Genomic DNA, 18,265 nt, shown 5'->3' on the forward strand with positions numbered 1-18,265 from the left:
GACAAAAATCATACATGTCAAAGATGGAACTCTGCATGCTCAAGTTCCTGCACCTGGCATGGCAGTGCCTGGGTGTATTTGTGGTGAGCAATTGTGTAGATCAGTGGTTCCCAACCTTTTGACTTCTGTGGACCCTTACTTTAGACTTACTGGAACCCGGGGACCCCACTGAATCATTATTGGAATCTGGGTCCCCCCCCCCCACTGAGTCATTACTGAAAGCTGGGGACCTAATCTGTTAATATTATTTAATTTTCTAAGCATTCATAGACCTCCCCCAGAGGAGGCTTTGCGGACCCCTAAGGGGCCCGGACCATTGGAGTAGAGCTCAAGAAACTTGATTTATGCTCTTCCAACCTTGTTACTGGTAATGTTACTAGAATATGTGAGTGAGGTTCCTCACCCAGTCCAGCTTGCTGCCTTGCTGCTACCACTGGCGAGGAGGCTTGTGGCAAAAGGGTCCCTCTAAGTGTGCATAGCTAAGGAAAAAGGTGCCCTTTGGTGCCAGTCCAAACAAAAATATACTTTACATTGTTACCAGATAAAAGCAGGCCTAGGATATTTGACAGCCATTTTTTAATTATTGTAAATTGCACTGGGTGGTTGTGATCACTAATAGGGATTCTGAGTAATTGTGTACAGAGTAAGCCTCTGTTTACCTCCTCTGGAGTGATAGACGATGATGAAATGTGCTTCAAGCCATATGGCGCCTCCGTTGTAGTTCACTTGGCCCAGTAGATGTGTACTCTGATGTAATGCAGTTCCGCAGACTGTGAAGCCTATGGCGGTGTATAAACTTATATGAAAAAGACTTTCTTATTGCCTTCACTTCTCATCAGTCATGTCACTGTGCTGTAGGAATTGTATGTACAGAATCGATATACCATCTTTTTTCCTGCTAAGTTAGAACTTAGAACTCTGGCTTTGTTTCTTTCAAAACTGATGTAACCCTTTTCATGTGAGGTAATTTATTATTCTTCATGCATTCTTCCACATTCCTCTAAAGAGGAGAACAGGCTTCACCGGCTGAATCCTAAGTGGGCCCTTGGTTACTGCATTGGTAGGAAAAAGGAGCACAGTGTGGACAATCAACTTTTTGTTGGCTTCACTAGTTCAAAGAAAGGGAATGGTGTCTAGAAACTGACCTTATCAATTGTGGTTGTCCTTTGCTGTGCTGTACTTTGGCCAAAAGGGAGCCTTCAGAGTGTTGTCACACTCATTCCTCCATGGCAGGCGTTGCTACAACACCCTTGCCTAGATGCATTCCTGTTTTGGGTGTACACCATATATTCATCAGGCAGGTTTTGCAAACTTTCAGGTCCACAAAGACCTCTTAGCCTACTCTGTAGTGTGGGACATCTAGTCACTACTCTGATCCACCAGCTTGTGATAGCACTACTTAGGTATTGTTTTAAAAGGTGAGGAATCTTTGGTTCGAGGAATCCATAAGAACAGCAAGTTACTTATAGCAGTGCTCCCTCTGGTGGATACTGTTCTGGGGGAGGTGTTGTTGGGTTGTACTAAGGTTCTAAGCTAGATTTTGGACTGCCATTTCCTCTTTTTTCTGTCACTCTGCGCCACAGAGTGTAGAAAATCTATATGAATTGCCTGATGTTAGTTCGAAAGTTGGGCGTCAATCTGCAGCTCTGTGATATCACATCCAAACTTGAGAAGGTAAGGGTTGAGGGTCTGATGATGCCACACCCTGCATGCAGCGGCTGTTGCAGATTTCTCCAGATCCAGTCTGGTGCCTGGCGAGATTCAGAAGGTGCATATTGTGTAGTTAGAATATCCACCAGAAAGAATGTTACCAAAGGTTAGTAACTTGTTCTTTTTGAGGCCAAGTATTTAAGTTCACTATATAGTAGCGCTCATTTGTACAATTTATCTAATATGATCATGTGCAAAAAATAAATGTTGATAAAAGTAAATTCTGACTTTTTTTAAAATTATGTGTACCCTAGATTCCAATATAGGGTCATCATGTTTAGAATATGAGACATTAATTTTTTCAGTACTAAAATTACTAGAACAGCTTCACCATATAATTTTTTAATGAGGGAAATCTGCTGTTTTTCAGGAAAGCAGGTAAGGACGAAGCTTTCACAAGCCTTTAACCACTGGCTGAATGTTCCAGAAGACAAAACACAGGTATTTTTATTTTATAAAAGTATTTCTGTTTGTGCAATTTGTATAGTCTTATTAAATTCACTCCCAATTAAAAATTAAGATTTCATCACTGACGACTTAACACATTTTTAATAATGCTTGCTGAACAGTATACCTCAGTACTGTATGCAGGGCCAGCAAGCATTGCCCTATTTTTAGATGAGGAACACACCCATACACAACTGTAAAAGTAGAAGACATCCATCTTTGATCTCTGGGCATTTCTTCTTTTCACTAACACGGTTGTCAGCCTTACAAACCTAGCATGTTATGGTGTGAGCTTAGATAGTATAGCATCTATATTACACTAAACTCCACTCCAACATTTATATCCAGATGAACCTAGGAAAGTCCTGTGTCGGTCTGGGCGATGGCTAGCGCACTGGTTGGCACAATGGATGAGGAGATCTGTCTAGTAGGAACCCCCTGGCCGTCGGAGAAAAGTTCTGTAGGTGCTGCCGTGACCTAAATTCATAATGAAGGCAAGGCAAATGCAAGATCAGAGAAATCTTACTGGTATACTTTGTGCATCACGTGAACAGAGGGAAGATTCAGGCTCTTGGGACCAAAGCCCAGACTGAGAAATCTCCTCGATAAGAATTGCTCAGTCTCACTCATTACATTCTAACCTCATGGACAACTGTGGGCCATTCTTGCAACCTGACTGTAACTCTTGTCACTTGGAGTGACAAATCTCCAGAAACCTTTCACAGCCTCAAATATTCTACAAGTGAAGCTCCTCTACTAAACGCGTATAGTCCACCATTCACAGTGCTTGTAGATGCCTCCCACAAATGGATTCGTACTTTCACAACTCATTGTGGGAAAAATAGCATCTTTTTTTTTATCAATCGCTTTTTCCTTCCCACAGAAGAAAATCTGGCACCAGTTGAGAAATATTCACTGTCCAGGACAACAGACTCCAGAGATGCTTTATGGCTGTGAAAGGTGACAACTCCAAATTGCTTTAATTGCACATTTCTCATGCAAATGTGCAATTCACCGTAGTGCCCAAGAGAAGTATGTCACATGAGAAGCCAGTATTTTACATGTTTGGTTTGTTTAGAGCAATATACGGTTAGAAGACTGTTACAATACTCCTGTGCCACATTGCTCCTGGCTTCATCGATCTGACACACCTGGCATGCTTCCTTGCGCATAGGACTTGTCACAAGTCCTCTTGGCTGTAGTTTGTAATGTTGCTTACTAGTGGAGTAATGCACTCTGCTACACCTGGTTGTCCACACTACCTGTACCTCTTTTTATCAAGAGATGGTATAAGATCTCTTTTTTGTAACACTTCATTAAGAGCAAGGAATCGGCTCCAGAAATGAGGAAGAGAGTATTCATTATTATTGCATAGATAGAAGTAAGTCATGGGTAGAACTCAGTTTCAAACTTGCAACAAGAACCGAAGGCTCCACTACTCGAGGCTGCTGTGAGGGTCATGTGACAGGAGCTTCTATAATAGACCAGATTGTCATGTCTCTGCCTAGAATTCAAGTTGCTTAACAAACGTTCATTGTGTAGAGTGCCATCTTTGCACATTCTCTGCACGTTTCCAGGTGAGACACTACCTTTCGCTGATAACATGAGGCCAGACCCTGCTTTTTATGTTAGTTGCTCATAGGTTTCTGTATTTTTTATCTTCCATCTTGCCAAATTCGAGGCTGATTACCATTGCATTGACTTGCATACCGTCCCCATCCATGCCACTTAGAGACACCCTGTTGTCTCTCTGCGATGCTGTGATCCCTTGACTCGAGTTCCATCTGAGTGTTGTTACTGAACAAAGAACTGTGACCAGAGGCACCCTCAGCGATGAACTACTGAAAGTGAGGGTCATTGTTTATGTGCATCACCAGAGCATTAAAATGACTGTAGTGGTGGTCGCATCCCAATGGGATTTGTTACATGCCAAGAGACCGTCTCCAGCACGACTGAAGAAAAACAAAAACAGTGAATTGAATGGTTGTAATAATCTAAGCCACTGGTATTTAACTGGTTGCTTTGCAGTCCACCATTACTTTGTCAACCTGGGTGGAAGTCCACATGTGCAAAAGCTAAATGTCATAACTCGCACTGAAGAGAGACAAAGCCAGAAGTTGGCTGACCTACCCTCATTTTGTAGGCTGTGTTGGGTGGTCACAAAATGTGAATGGCTTTGAATCAGACCAATGGACGCAGGGGTCTTTGTATGTATGTATGTGTAATACATATAATTTCATGAAATGTTTCTTTTGAAAACATGACCCTAGTAAAATAACTAAAGCTGCTTTAAGGCCATGCCAAAAAAGTGACGGACTGACTGTTTCAATTAATCTGAATCACTATCAATTACTTAGTGGTTATACCACTATAAATTAACTTTAGAATAACACTTGGGCAGCCGTGGGGATGTCTTGGTAGAACATGTTACTGGACGAGTAATGTGTGTGGCTGGCACTGAGGAGTGTGTTGTGGCACCTTCCTTTTCAAACTTTGCATCTCGGGCATGGATGAGATGCTGAGAAGACCAAAACTATTCCTAATTATTTGTAACAAAACCAGCTGTATTAGCATTGAACGTTTTTGCGTTCCAGGGCACATGGCGGGGAAAAAGGGGTCTGGCATCTGATCTCACATATACTGGGGACAGTTTATGGTTATTACTACCTGGTGATCTTGGTAGAATGAAAATTGAATTTAGCACCTCTAATTCGTGAAAGGAAAACTTGTGCTTTTTCAGCGGTTATAGCGGCAAACTGATTTAATAAGATATATTCTAGAAGCACCATGATCAAGCTATTATAAGCTTGCCCCGCCAAACTAAAATTGACATCCTTGTCCTGTGTCTCATTTAGCTATTAATTGGCAAAGCAAAAATTGACACGATAGATGGTGTTGCATTCAGTGGGAGCAGGCCTCGGATCAGGAAAAGAGGTGTCCGCTGTGGTTTTGTCATTTAGTTATCAGATAGTGTGAATGCAGACTGGGCTGTTTGAATTCCCTGCAAATAAGATTTTGCTTTTTTACTGGACAATTGAGAATAAGATTGTGGGAGTAAGCAGGCATTTGGGTTTGTCTACAATGGATCTCAGGATTGAGAAGAGTAAGAGAAAAGAAATTTGCAATGGGCAAATTTAAGGAATGCATAAATAAAAAAACACTTTGCCAAGGATTGTAGAAATATCACCTCTTAACTGGGTTAACAGCCTCCTCCTTAAACCAGATCCCTTTGTAGCTCAGTGACTGTTGCCTAACTGGACATTTCCGAACCTTAAAGGTTATGCAGAGTTGGGAATGGGGGTTGTGGAAAACTTGATGTATGTAAACGTTTGTATTACCTTCTCGATTTAATTACTTCGCAAAATTGATGGATCTAAAATCACCCACTGTTTTTAATGTAGTGCATTCGTTTTTTCTTTATTTGTGAAAAAATATTTTCTTATGATTTAATTTTCCGGATTTTTTTTGGGGGGGGGGTGTACATTAAATGGAATCAAACTAAAAATAAACATTAAGTTGTCTATGTTCATATTTATCACAGACTTTGATGTGTGAAGACGTTGATGTTCTTGTTACTGAAACGTGATTCATTTGTTTTAGATAATCATTGAAGTGACAGAAATGCTCCACAATGCCAGCCTGTTGATAGATGACATTGAAGACAACTCGAAGCTACGACGGGGCTTTCCTGTGGCCCACAGCATATACGGCATTCCATCTGTGATAAATTCAGCAAATTATGTTTATTTCCTTGGTCTTCAAAAGGTTTTGACTCTCGGTCACCCAGAAGCTGTGAAAATATTCACCCAGCAGTTGCTTGAACTGCACCAAGGACAAGGTTTGGATATTTACTGGAGAGATACCTACACTTTTCCAACCGAAGCTCAGTATAAGGCTATGGTCTTGAAGAAGACAGGAGGACTTTTTGGATTGGCTGTCGGCCTCATGCAATTATTCTCAAGCTATAAACGTGATTTGAAGCCCCTTCTTAACACTCTTGGCCTTTTTTTCCAAATAAGAGATGACTATGCCAATCTAAACTCTAAAGAATACACTGAGAACAAAAGTTTTTGTGAAGATTTAACAGAGGGCAAGTTTTCTTTTCCCACCATACATGCAATATGGTCAAGACCAGAAAGTACTCAAGTGCAGAACATCCTTCGTCAGCGCACAGAAAATGTAGATATAAAAAAATACTGTGTGGATTATCTTGAAAAGGTGGGCTCTTTCGAGTACACCAGGCAAACCTTGAGAACCCTTGAAGCAGAAGCCTATAAAGAAATTGAACAGCTGGGGGGGAACCCACAGCTTGTATCACTAGTAGAACATCTAAGTAAACTATATACAAATAATGACCAGAATTGTGTACCTTTAGGTGTGAATATGTGATTTGCTATTACTATTGATGTTATAAAATTAATATACTGCCTTTCAAAAACAAAGACTTCTTCTTGCAGTTCCGAATGATCATTAAAGTGATATAAATTTTAGATCAGTCACGGATACATTTGCAATCCTGTGAGTGTCTACCCAATGTTCAACTTGACATTTATCATAAGTGTATTTAAAATGGTAAAAAATATTTAGCTGTAAATAGGATTGTTAACAATATTAATTTGTATATACCTTCCTAAACTGAAAACCAGGACATTTGCTGTTGAATATTTGGCATGTGAGTTTGAAAATGACAATATATTTAAAAAGCAATCTTGTGGAAACAACTTTGACTGTCCTTTCTGATTTGCTGCTGTGCGCATTAGCAATGCCAGTCAGATTTCATTTTTGTGAGTGCCTTGGGCTACTTTTCTTTCCAGATTAGTGGACCTATCCATGATGCTGGGAATCCTACCATTTTTTTCTAAATTTAAAGCTGCAAGAGTCAACACTTTGTTTCAGTATCTGCTGATTCTGAAAATAATTGCAGATAACGCAGTGAAAACGCATTCTTTACACATAGGGTAAAGGCATTTTGGCTATGTTTACAAATCTCAACCAGAATATTGTAGTTCTGAGCAAGAACAGTTATTTAGTAATTTCAGAAGTTTATATAAGACCCGTGTAAGCAACTGTTTAGTCACTCCAACATAAAGTAAGCAGCAGGTGTGTCTTACAGGCATGATGTTGGGTGATTAAAACATTGGATGCCTATTTTAAACTCCTGTAGTCAAAATAGGCAATATGCAAATTGTAAATTACAAGAGGAAAGTGAAATCAGTCATTCGGCATATTCTTTTTTGGATTATTAATATTAATGTATTGTTGGGATAGCATATGGTTTTAGACCATTGAGGGGTGGATCTGCTCTGCTCAAAAAGGGATTTTAACAATGTACTCAAGCACTTAGACTGAGGGCGTTCGTAAAGGTAGAGGGACTGTGAGGCATGGGGTAGGTAGGGTGGGGTCATAAGGTTCATTGTTGGGGAATGTAATTGAGGGTAAAAAATAAAATCTTGGTGTCAGCTCAACTGTTGCTGTATGAGAAGCTGGGACAACCGTGGAAAGTAGAATAATGGTAAACAGGTAATTGGGCAGTGTTTGTAGGTCACAGCATACTAGACAGTGCAGCTGTCTGGTTTGCTCAAGACATCTTGGGGACTTTTGGAAGCCTATAAATGCATCCTGCTTCTAATTGCCATTGGCTTTGTGGTTTGTAACTCACAAGTTCTGGCTTTCCATTTGCTGGCTAAACTGTGTTTTTTTATTTATTATTCCACAAATTTGTTTTCTGTTAACAGGCCTTTAAATCTTGTTCTTATCTTGCCACATTTGCTGTGCATTCAAAGATCAAGGTCAAATATCAGGTGCTATTTTCCAAGGGTGTTTGTTTACTTTTCTTTCTCTGACTTAAAAGTGGGAGTATTTATCTCACAATATTTCTGGATACAGGGGTAGGAAAGAGTTTTTTTTTTTTTTTCTTTTCTAGCACACAACATTATTTAAATGAATTGTGTGAGTATTTCAGAATATATCGGAATTATGAACGCGGAAGTGAAGCACATTTGTTGTTATTTCTGAAGTGTGTTGGAAACAAATACTTTAATATGATCAAAACAAATCATTAAACTAGGTGATGCAATTTCCACACATTTTTGTCTGCACAGTATAGCTTTATTAGTAAAGCTGTATGTCTGGGCAAATGCAAATGTCATTTCAATTGAATATGTGTTGTCTGTAATGGCAGTGTGCTACCACACCATGAATACTCCACTTGATGTTGCTCCACCCTACCGTACTCCACTCCACATCACTGCACTCTACTCAGCATCACTGCTGTCTACACCCATTGCACACCACTGCACTCTGCACCACTCCACTCTATGCCACTGTACTCTATGCCACTCATGCTACGCCTCTTCTCTACCCTGTACCACTTTACTCTATGCCAATGCACTCTTCCCTGCTCTACACCACTGCACTTTTCAACACTGCACTCACTCTACACCACTCCACTCCAGGCCATACCAACCTACTCTACAAAACTTCACTGTACGCTACTGTACTCTATGCCACTTTGCAACACTGCACTCTACGCCACTGAATTCTATGCCAATACACTCTACGCCAATGCACTTTACTTTGTAACACTCCACTCTGTGGCCCTGCACTCCATGCCAATCCACTGTACACCACTGTCATCCACTTTACACTACAGCACTCTATACCTCTGCGCTCTACCCTACACCACTTCATTCTACTGCAGAGGTTTTCAAAACTTTTAATGCCATGCCCCAGAGGTGGAAAAACAAAATCATTGGGCCCCCCTCACAATTTTTCACAGTTATTCTAATAAGTTGGAAATGTTTAAATATGTCTAGGCTTATTTAAACATTGCAATTAAGTTTTTGAAAATGCAATTCATTCTTTTCTGCTTAAAACAAAGCACTGTTATCTGCATAATGCTTCTTTTGGCCAGAGCCCGGTGCGCCCCGCTACCCCTGGGATCACTTGAGGCCCCAGTAGGGTGGCCCGCTTCCCGGTTTGAAGACCTCTGACCTACTGTATGCCACTGCTTGCTACGCCTGGAAGTGAGAAGGACTGAACTTGAATATTTACATCCCCAGAAGCAAGTGACTCCTAGGGCTTGCTGGCTTGCCTCCTGCTCTTCTTCAGTCTCAGGGACATCTAAGACTGCCTGCAACTCTCCAACAGCACCTGGACAACGCCATCTGTGAGTCCTGCCTTGACAAGTGGTGCCAATCTATCCCTGGGCCCTTAGAAGTGTTTTTTTTCTGTGCTGCAGCTCTCAGCATCGACGCATCAACACAGTTGTGCTGATTGGAACTGCTATATTCTTAATCAACACATTGTCACTGCAGCAGAGGATGGGGATTGCATCGCCGATTGCCCGGCTCCAGATCGAAGCATCATCTTCATCACAAAGGGGTTTGACACCGCACCACTGCTCGAGGATTGACTGTGCAGCTTAATGACGAAGCATTCCCCTTACTGTGTGGATCAGAACTGGCACACCTCCTTCGCATCGTATCCCCAATGTCGACACAACCCTACACAAGGTACTGTTTTCAGTGAGACAAGGTTGGTCCCTGTAGCTTGCCTGCGTTCCATCGCGATCAGTTGAACTTTTGGTTTTACCCCAGTCTAGCGTGACTAGATAGCTTCAGTTGGTATTGTAAGTTTCTAAGCACTACAATTGCAGATATTCTTTAAAAATTCATATCTCAACTTCTACTTACTTGATTTTTGTCACGGTGGTCTTGTTTTGTTCATTAAATTAAGATCTATTTTGCTAACCTGTTGTGGAGGGTTTTGTGTGTGATGATTTCACAGTTTTTACTATATTAACTATTGCACAAATACCTTACACATTGCCTCTTATGTTAAACCTGACTGTTCTGTGCCAAACTGCCAGAGGTTGAGCACAGGGTAATTTAGGGCATGTATCTGACATACCCTGACTAGAGTGGTGGTCCCTACTTGGGTGCATACCTTTGCCAATTAGAGACCCTGTTTCTAACAGCTAGTATCACAAGAACTCCAAGACATCACTCTGACCCTTTAATTATTTATTAGAAGCTCCAAGGTTGTTGAAGGTTTTAGTATGTTATTTGTAAGACCAGGTGTTGGAATGTAGACCTCTCCATACTACAGATTTCAAGTTTGTCAGCCATATTTTGGCTAAGAATAGAATTTTTTGGACTGAATACTGCATGGCGCTTGCCTATGTTGTATGGTATTCTTTCCAAGTGATCTTGGAGGAGTGATTACGGAGTATAACATTCAATTGCAGGAATAAAGATATGGTGGAAAAAATCTCATTTCTAGGATTGATATTTTACAGGCAGCTCATTTAGTAGAAACTGATGAGCAAAAGTGCAATGCTATGTTTATCGAGCTGCTCTAAGCTCAGAAGGACTACACCAACTTGTTGAGTAAAGAAACACTTGAAAAGTTGGCCTTTCATAAAAATTGAGTTCTACAGATTTGAGGAACAGATTGGAAGGATATCGGATTGGCAAATAAAAAGTACTGGAAGTAGGCAGTACGGATGTTTCCAGAGCTATTGCTGGAAAGTCTTAATTTTATTAAATACACAAAGACACATATTTTGCTGTCATACTTGCTGTGTTTTTTAAACATGTTTCTTGGATTTTAACAAGATCAGACTTTGTTCTCTCTTGGCATATTTTCAGCATGTTGACATTTCTGATACATTTGCCGTCCTTCCCCACCCCTCTGCATTCATTAATAGAGCTATCATTAGTTTACACACCATAATAATGTTGTGTTTGCAGTCTATTGTTGCAAGTATTGGTACCGTGTTGAGGTTCATTGATCCATTTCTTTCTTGTGAATTTCACAAAAATCTCCTAAACCTTTTTATCTTTGTTGGGAGCATTTCTTTGTGTTACCATATGAACACTGATTCAACCAGAATAATGTTCCTCTATGTTGTGATTATGTTAATTATTATTATTGATGTTTAACCAGTCTTTTAGTCAGTCATGGGTATTTGTGAAGTTTTCCATGATACTTTCCCTAAACCTAAAGTATTTTAATTGTTTTTTCAATATCTTTTCAGAGGGACAAGTCCCTTGCTTGGTGAAGGATTTACGCCCCTGCCCTAAGAGCCCCACCTGCAACTGTATCTGAATCCTTTGTACAGATCTTTGATCTGGGAAAATACAGATCATGTGCATGCACCCAGACCTAGGCCTGTTTCATGGATTGCAGTCTTGTTCAACCAAGAGGGGTGCACAAAGTGCTACTCTTGTAGTGGTAACCAAGAGATAAGTAGCAAGTGCACGGTGATGGCAGTTTACAGTTTTTGTGGCAGTGATCAGTAGTGTGAACAGGCCTTTGTTCTATTGTCACTGGAGTGGGGACCTCCAGCCCACTCATTTCATGTTCCACTGCTGTGTACTTAACTTGCCCTTGTCCTACACCATGTTAGTATGTACGGTTATGCAGCGTGTTTGTTTGCGTGTGATTGCTGTAATGTATTTGAGTTCTGGAAAAAACCTGTAGTTAGTGGGTACAATGACGAGGGAAACACTACAGAGGCAGTGAATCATAAAGAGCAGGGCTGGGCCCTTTGCAACCTTTTGTTGAGCATTTAGAAGTGAGGCTGACATCCAGGTGTGCTGCTCTAGTCACTCCCAAGGCATGTGCTGTGGGGCTGTCAAGACGGGTTCTGAGAAGTATATTAAACTGCAGCAATAGGGTTTATTGATACCATGGAAGCATATGATAGCATAAGCGTCCTGTCTAGGTCAGTAATTTTGCTCATCATGTTTCTCAGAATGGTGTCAGGTTTGTCTCGGTCTCTATATGTTGGGCCTTGTATATATTTGTAACTATGGGGGTCATTACAACATTGGCGGTAAATGGCGCTTACCGCCGTGCAGAAGACCGCCAACACACCACCGCAGCCGCGGAATTCCACCACAGCTATTATGACCCACAGCTCGGAATCCGCCAAAATTTAGACACCCACACAAGTCCGCCACACCAAAGGTCAGTGATAAACTGGCGATAACAAAACCTCCACCGTCACGCCAACAAGAATACGCCCACACTATCACGACCCACGAATCAACACAGCGGTCTTTCAGCCGTGGTATTCCATTGGCGGTACACACCGCCGCGCTCAAAATACACACTCTCTTACAAAACACATCCACATTGGACAAATCGAAATACACACACCTGATACACATACACACACCACTCCCACACAATCAATACAATATAAAACACACCCACATCACCCACAAACCCCTACAACCACAATTGCGACTGAAGGCCAGAGAGAGACACCACCAGAAACAACACTAGCATCCACAGGCACTCAACACCATCACTCACACAACATCCACGCACCTCACACAACACACCCCTAAATATCACCCCACACATCACCCCACACACCACCCACACCACCCCATGGCACTGCAAAGACACCCCAGGTTTTCTGAGGAGGAGCTCGGGTTCATGGTGGAGGAAATCATCCGGGTAGAGCCACAGCTATTCGGATCACAGGTGCAGCACACCACCATAGCTAGGAAGATGGAGCTATGGCGCAGAATCGTGGACAGGGTCAACGCTGTGGGACAGCATCCAAGAACTAGGGATGACATCAGGAAGAGGTGGAACGACCTATGGGGGAAGGTACGTTCCGTGGTCCCAAGACACCAGATTGCAGTTCAGAGGACTGGCGGCGGACCCCCACCTCCTCCCCCAGAACTAACAACATGGGAGGAGCAGGTCATGGCTATACTGCATCCTGAGGGCCTCACAGGAGTAGCTGGAGGAATGGACTCTGGTAAGGCAAATCTTAACTACTTCATCCCCCACCCCTACCTGCATGCTATCACATACCCCCACCCTAACCCCCATCACTCCAACTCCTCCCACATGTCCCACTATCACAAACCACACATCCCAAACCCAAGCCCTGCATACAACACCAAAGCATGGACACCCATCACCAATGCATGGCCACTGCACATACCCACACACCCCCCTAAACCATTATCACAGAAGGTCCCACACAAGAATGCAAGCTCTGGGGTACAGGGTCACCCACCCATTGCACACCATGGCACATACAGATGCAATAATCATGCCTTTACACCCCTACCCAACGTCACCGGACAGGAGGGTCCAGACATGTCCACTCCACTCACAGAAGAGGCCCACAGTGATGACCGCAGCTCTGTCCAACTGGATCTAGATGACCAGCCCGGCCCATCTGGGACCTCGGGACAGGCAGTTCCCCTCACACAGTTGCAGGCCACTACAGAGCTTCCCCCCCTCTGGAAACACCAGCACAGCACCCACCCAGCGGGCCCATACCTCTGTCCCCAGGACACGTCAAGCAGCAGTGTGTCCACCACTACAGGGAACCCAGGCTAACCCCCCCACTCCAACAACACCAGGGACCTGGGGGCAGTGGTAGTGGGCACACGGTTCAGGGGACAGAGGCCCAGGAACACAGGGGAACTGGGAGGGCTGCTGTGCGACAGGGGGAGGACAGGCCCAGGGAACCCACTCTCCACGAGGCCCTCTCCAACATCATGGGAGCCTACCACCATTCCCAGGAGACGATGGCAACGGTACTGGCCAAGTTTCAGGAGGCCCAGCGGCTGCAGGAGGAACAGTATTTGGGGTTCAGGGAGGAACTCAAATCCATCAATACCACCCTGGGCACCATTGTAGAGGTGCTGAAGGAACTCGTCAACACCAGGAGGGACACTGTGGCACAACAAGGGGCCCCTGACACTAGCCTGGATGATAAACTGCCCACCACCGGCACAAGTGGACAGGAGGCACCGCCACAGGACCACGACACCAGAACCTCACCCCCTGCAGATGGAGAACCACCCCGCAAACGGTCCCTGAGATCCAGGACAAAGACAGAGAACAATGCCAAGACCCCCGTCCAAGAAATGAGACCACCCTGAATGTCATCCTTCTGTCCCACTTTGTCACCCTGTCCATCCTTAAACTGCCCTAGCTCCACTTCCTCTGCCCCTTTGGACAATGCACCTGTGAGACTAATAGACTGGACTCTGCTATGGACATTTCTCCACCATCACCCCTGACCAATTTACAAACCCCGCCACTATTTTGCACTTAAATAAACACCCTTAAATCACAAAACAATCTGGAGTCAGTCTGAAATGTGTATTTGCAATAACTGTGGAAAAATGCTATATCCAATGTATTGTCAACGTACCTATGTCACACAGCTCTAGTCCATGCGGAAACAAAGCAGATGTCACACAGTGGGACCCACATCTGTGAAACTGAAATAGAAAGTGACAAATCAGGGTCCATACACTGGGTGAAAGTGACAGACAGATGAGAGGTAGAATTATATCAGATGTAGCAGGCAGTGTTGTCTTCTTACCTGTGTCTCACTGGAAGTATTGATGAATCACCGTGTTCCTGTTGTCTATGTCCTCTTCTTCTGCTTCCTCGTCTTCACTGTCCACAGGCTCCACAGCTGCCACAACACCTCCATCTGGACCATCCTCCTGCAGAAAGGGCACCTGTTGTTGCAAAGCCAAGTTGTGAAGCATACAGTAGGCCACGATGATCTGGCACACCTTCTTTGGTGAGTAGAATAGGGAACCACCTGTCATATGGAGGCACCTGAACCTGGCCTTCAGGAGGCCGAAGGTCCTTTCTATAATCCTCCTAGTTCGCCCATGTGCCTCATTGTAGCGTTCCTCTGCCCTTGTCCTGGGATTCCTCACTGGGGTCAGTAGCCATGACAGGTTGGGGTACCCAGAGTCACCTGCAAATGACGAGGGACAACTGTTAGACACACACTAACTCTTCGGGACATCCCCAGACCCAGAAACCTAGTCACACTGTATTGGGTCCATGTCCTCACCTAATAGCCACACACGGTGCCTCTGGAGTTGCCCCATCACATAAGGGATGCTGCTATTCCTCAAAATGTAAGCGTCATGCACTGAGCCAGGAAACTTGGCATTCACATGGGAGATGTACCGGTCGGCCAAACACACCATCTGCACATTCATCGAATGGTAACTCTTCTGGTTTCTGTACACCTGTTCACTCCTGCGGGGGGACCAAGGCCACATGTGTCCCATCAATGGCACCTATGATGTTGGAGATATGTCCCAGGGCATAGAAGTCACCTTTCACTGTAGGCAAATCCTCCACCTGAGGGAACACGATGTAGCTGCGCATGTGTTTCAGCAGGGCAGGCAACACTGGACAACACGTTGGAGAACATAGGCTGGGTCATCCCTGATGCAATGGCCACTGTTGTTTGAAAAGACCCACTTGCCAGGAAATGGAGTACTGACAGGACCTGCACTAGAGGGGGGATTCCTGTGGAATGGCAGATAGCTGACATCAGGTCTGGCTCCAACTGGGCACACAGTTCATGGATTGTGGTACGATCAAGTCTGTATGTGACAATTACATGTCACTCCTCCATTGTCGACAGGTCCACCAGCGGTCTGTACACCGGAGGATGCCGCCATCTCCACACCTGCCCCAGCGGACGTGCTCTATGGAGGAGAACAGCGAGCAGAGAGTCAACCAACACTGAGGTACGTAAACACAACTTAATTCCATCATTTTTTTAAATCAATATATGCCTGTAGTAGTGTTTATGCAAGGTCTAGATATGTGTGACGCAGTCAAAATTAATGCCATGTGGCCCCCTGAAATGGCAGCTGCCTGACCTGTAATGTGGGACAAGGGGATATGAGGTAACTGCGCTGGCGTTGTACACCGTCGCGGTAGGCGGTTGAAGACCACAGCGCAATCCTGCATTGGTTAACTTTGGACCCTATGGGTCCCAGGAGCCAATGACGATGTACGCCGGCGGTGATGGTACGCACCGCCGCGAACGTCACTGCCATTTCCTGTCTGTTCACTCACTTGATACCTGATCTTCGACAGGAGAGGACCTACACTGCAAGTGCTGCTGTGACCTCAGTCTGGAAGAGACAATGGCTCATGTGTCTGGGGAAAGGGCCCCTGCCTTCAGCACGGAGGAGTTGGAGAAACTAGTGGATGGGGTCCTCTGCCAGTACACGCTACTCTACGGTCCTCCAGACAAACAGGTAAGTACACTGTGAGCATGCCGAATGGGCAATGCCTGTGTGGAGTGGTGTGGATGAAAGATAGGGGGGGGAGAATGAGGCATGCATGAAACGACGGTGAGTGCATGTGCGTCATGGCAAGGGTAGGGATGCGGGCCAATGACTGACGGTGCGGACGGTTATATCTTCTCCTTTTCCCCTGTACTATTTGTGTAGGTCAGCACCAACCAGAAGAAGGATATTTGGGGTGCCATCGCCAAGGAAGTCTGGACTCTGGGGGTCCACCACAGACGGAGCACCCACTGCCAGAAAAGATGGGAGGACATTTGCCGCTGGAGCAAGAAGACAGTGGAGGCCTAGCTGTGGATGGCCTCCCAACGTGGGAGGGGTGCCTGTCGCACCATGACCCCCCTGATGTTCTGTATCCTGGCGGTGGCATATCTGGAGTTGGATGGGCACTTGAGGGCATCACAGCAGCCGCAAGGGGGTGAGTACACTCATTCTGCTGATTCAGCACGCATTGTAGGTGTCTGGGTGGGGGAGGTGGGCTGTGGGTTCCCTTGGGCCAGGGCGAGTTTAGTAGGCAAGGTCCCTTCTTAAGGCAGGCCATGTGGCACCCCACCCCACCTGTGTTCAGAGCCAACTACACGTAGTCAGGTTCCCGTGACTTCCATGTGTGCAGCAATCGGGCATAGGCCTTGTACCCCATGTCCCTGTGATTAATTTGGGAACTCTAAGTGCACGGCGTAGTGCAGGGGGCTTCTGTGTCTGTAGTGTCAGCCAACGGTAGCTGTATTGCATGCACTCAACATGTCTTTCTTCTGTCTTCCCACCCCCCTTTTTGTGGTCTCCCTGTTCTTGTGTGCATTAGCATCATCAGGCGGAGGAGTAGTGGCACCGGAGCAGGAGGGTGCTGCATCCCACATGGCCCTGGAGGGCGAGACAACGGAGTCAGAAGCCACCAGTGGGACAGGGGCGAGGGGCGCTCCCCAGCGGGGACAGGAGCTGAAACCAGCAACACGGACTCCTCTGATGGAAGCTCCCTTGCGGTGGCGGGCCCCTCTGTGCCCCCCGCATCTACAGGTACAGCCGCCACCCCCCTACCAGCACTGCCCTCCCAGCAGCCCCTCAGCGTGTGCCCCGTGCCCGCTCACCCAGGAGGGTGGGCGTCTCCTTCGCCCCAGGCACCTCAGCCCCTGTTGGGCAGTCTACCAGGGTGTAGAGAGGCAGTTGCAATAAACAAATGCATACCTGGAGGGCATTCATTCTGGTCAGGCAGCCCAACAGCGAGCTTTTCAGACTCTGGCCTCCGCACGTATGGCAGCCATTGTCCCTGTGTCCAGCCTCCCCCCTCCAACTTCCTCCACCCAGATCCAAACCCCTGTACCTCAGCCCAAGCACACCATGAGACCAGCATGCACACACCTCAACACACAAGGGAAGCTCAGGCAAACATAAGGGTGTGTAGAGGTGAGCGTTTTCCCCAAGTCCTGTTTCTGCCGTGTTTTTGTTCACGGTGAATCCACCCTGGAAAAGGTGGCGGATTGGACTGTTGTAATACAGTGGGCGGAACCTTGTCTTCCGCCTGTCTGTTGGCGGTTACCGCTGCTGTGTTTGTACCGCCGTGGCAGGCAGAGTGTTAAAGTGGCTGTCTATGTTGGCGGTTTCCGCCACGGTCGTGATTCAATTTTATTTACCGCTGGCCTTTTGGCGGTTTTACCGCCGCTTTAACACCGACTGCCAGGGTTGTAATGAGGGCCTATGTGTTTCCGTCTATCCGTTGATACTGTGCTTTTGAGGACTGAAAGAAAGGAGTTGTTAGCTGTAAGAGAATTGTTTTGAGTGACTCTAGTATTGTAACATGGGTTAACTATCCTCGAGGTGTATTTTTATTTTGTACTAGCTCCATGACGTCCCTTACCATCCCTCAGTCATGTAGATCAAAAGGTTTATCTGTACCTGCTTTCTGCCACACTTTGAGTACATGTACCATGAGCCCTGGGAGGCCTATTATTGGTGTGGGTGGCTCATGGAAATTTAGTTTTTGCTTGCTTGAC

At 45.2% G+C, this 18,265-nt stretch overlaps 1 protein-coding gene across 5 annotated transcripts in view; it reads left to right on the forward strand.

Annotated features, from left to right (window-relative positions):
• GGPS1 (geranylgeranyl diphosphate synthase 1) overlaps positions 1–6,879 on the forward strand; it is a 57,306-nt gene extending 50,427 nt beyond the window's left edge. For all 5 annotated transcript variants that reach the window (XM_069215799.1, XM_069215802.1, XM_069215798.1 and 2 more), the window contains exons 3-4: positions 2,081–2,151; positions 5,758–6,879. In XM_069215799.1, the coding sequence (XP_069071900.1) occupies positions 2,081–2,151; positions 5,758–6,546 (860 nt within the window). In that variant the 3' untranslated portion in view covers positions 6,547–6,879. The remainder of the gene's footprint in view (positions 1–2,080; positions 2,152–5,757) is intronic.
• The last annotated feature ends 11,386 nt before the right edge of the window (positions 6,880–18,265 follow it).

This window comes from Pleurodeles waltl, chromosome 12 (assembly GCF_031143425.1).
Source record: "Pleurodeles waltl isolate 20211129_DDA chromosome 12, aPleWal1.hap1.20221129, whole genome shotgun sequence".
In the NCBI taxonomy this organism is placed as follows: Eukaryota; Metazoa; Chordata; class Amphibia; order Caudata; family Salamandridae; genus Pleurodeles; species Pleurodeles waltl.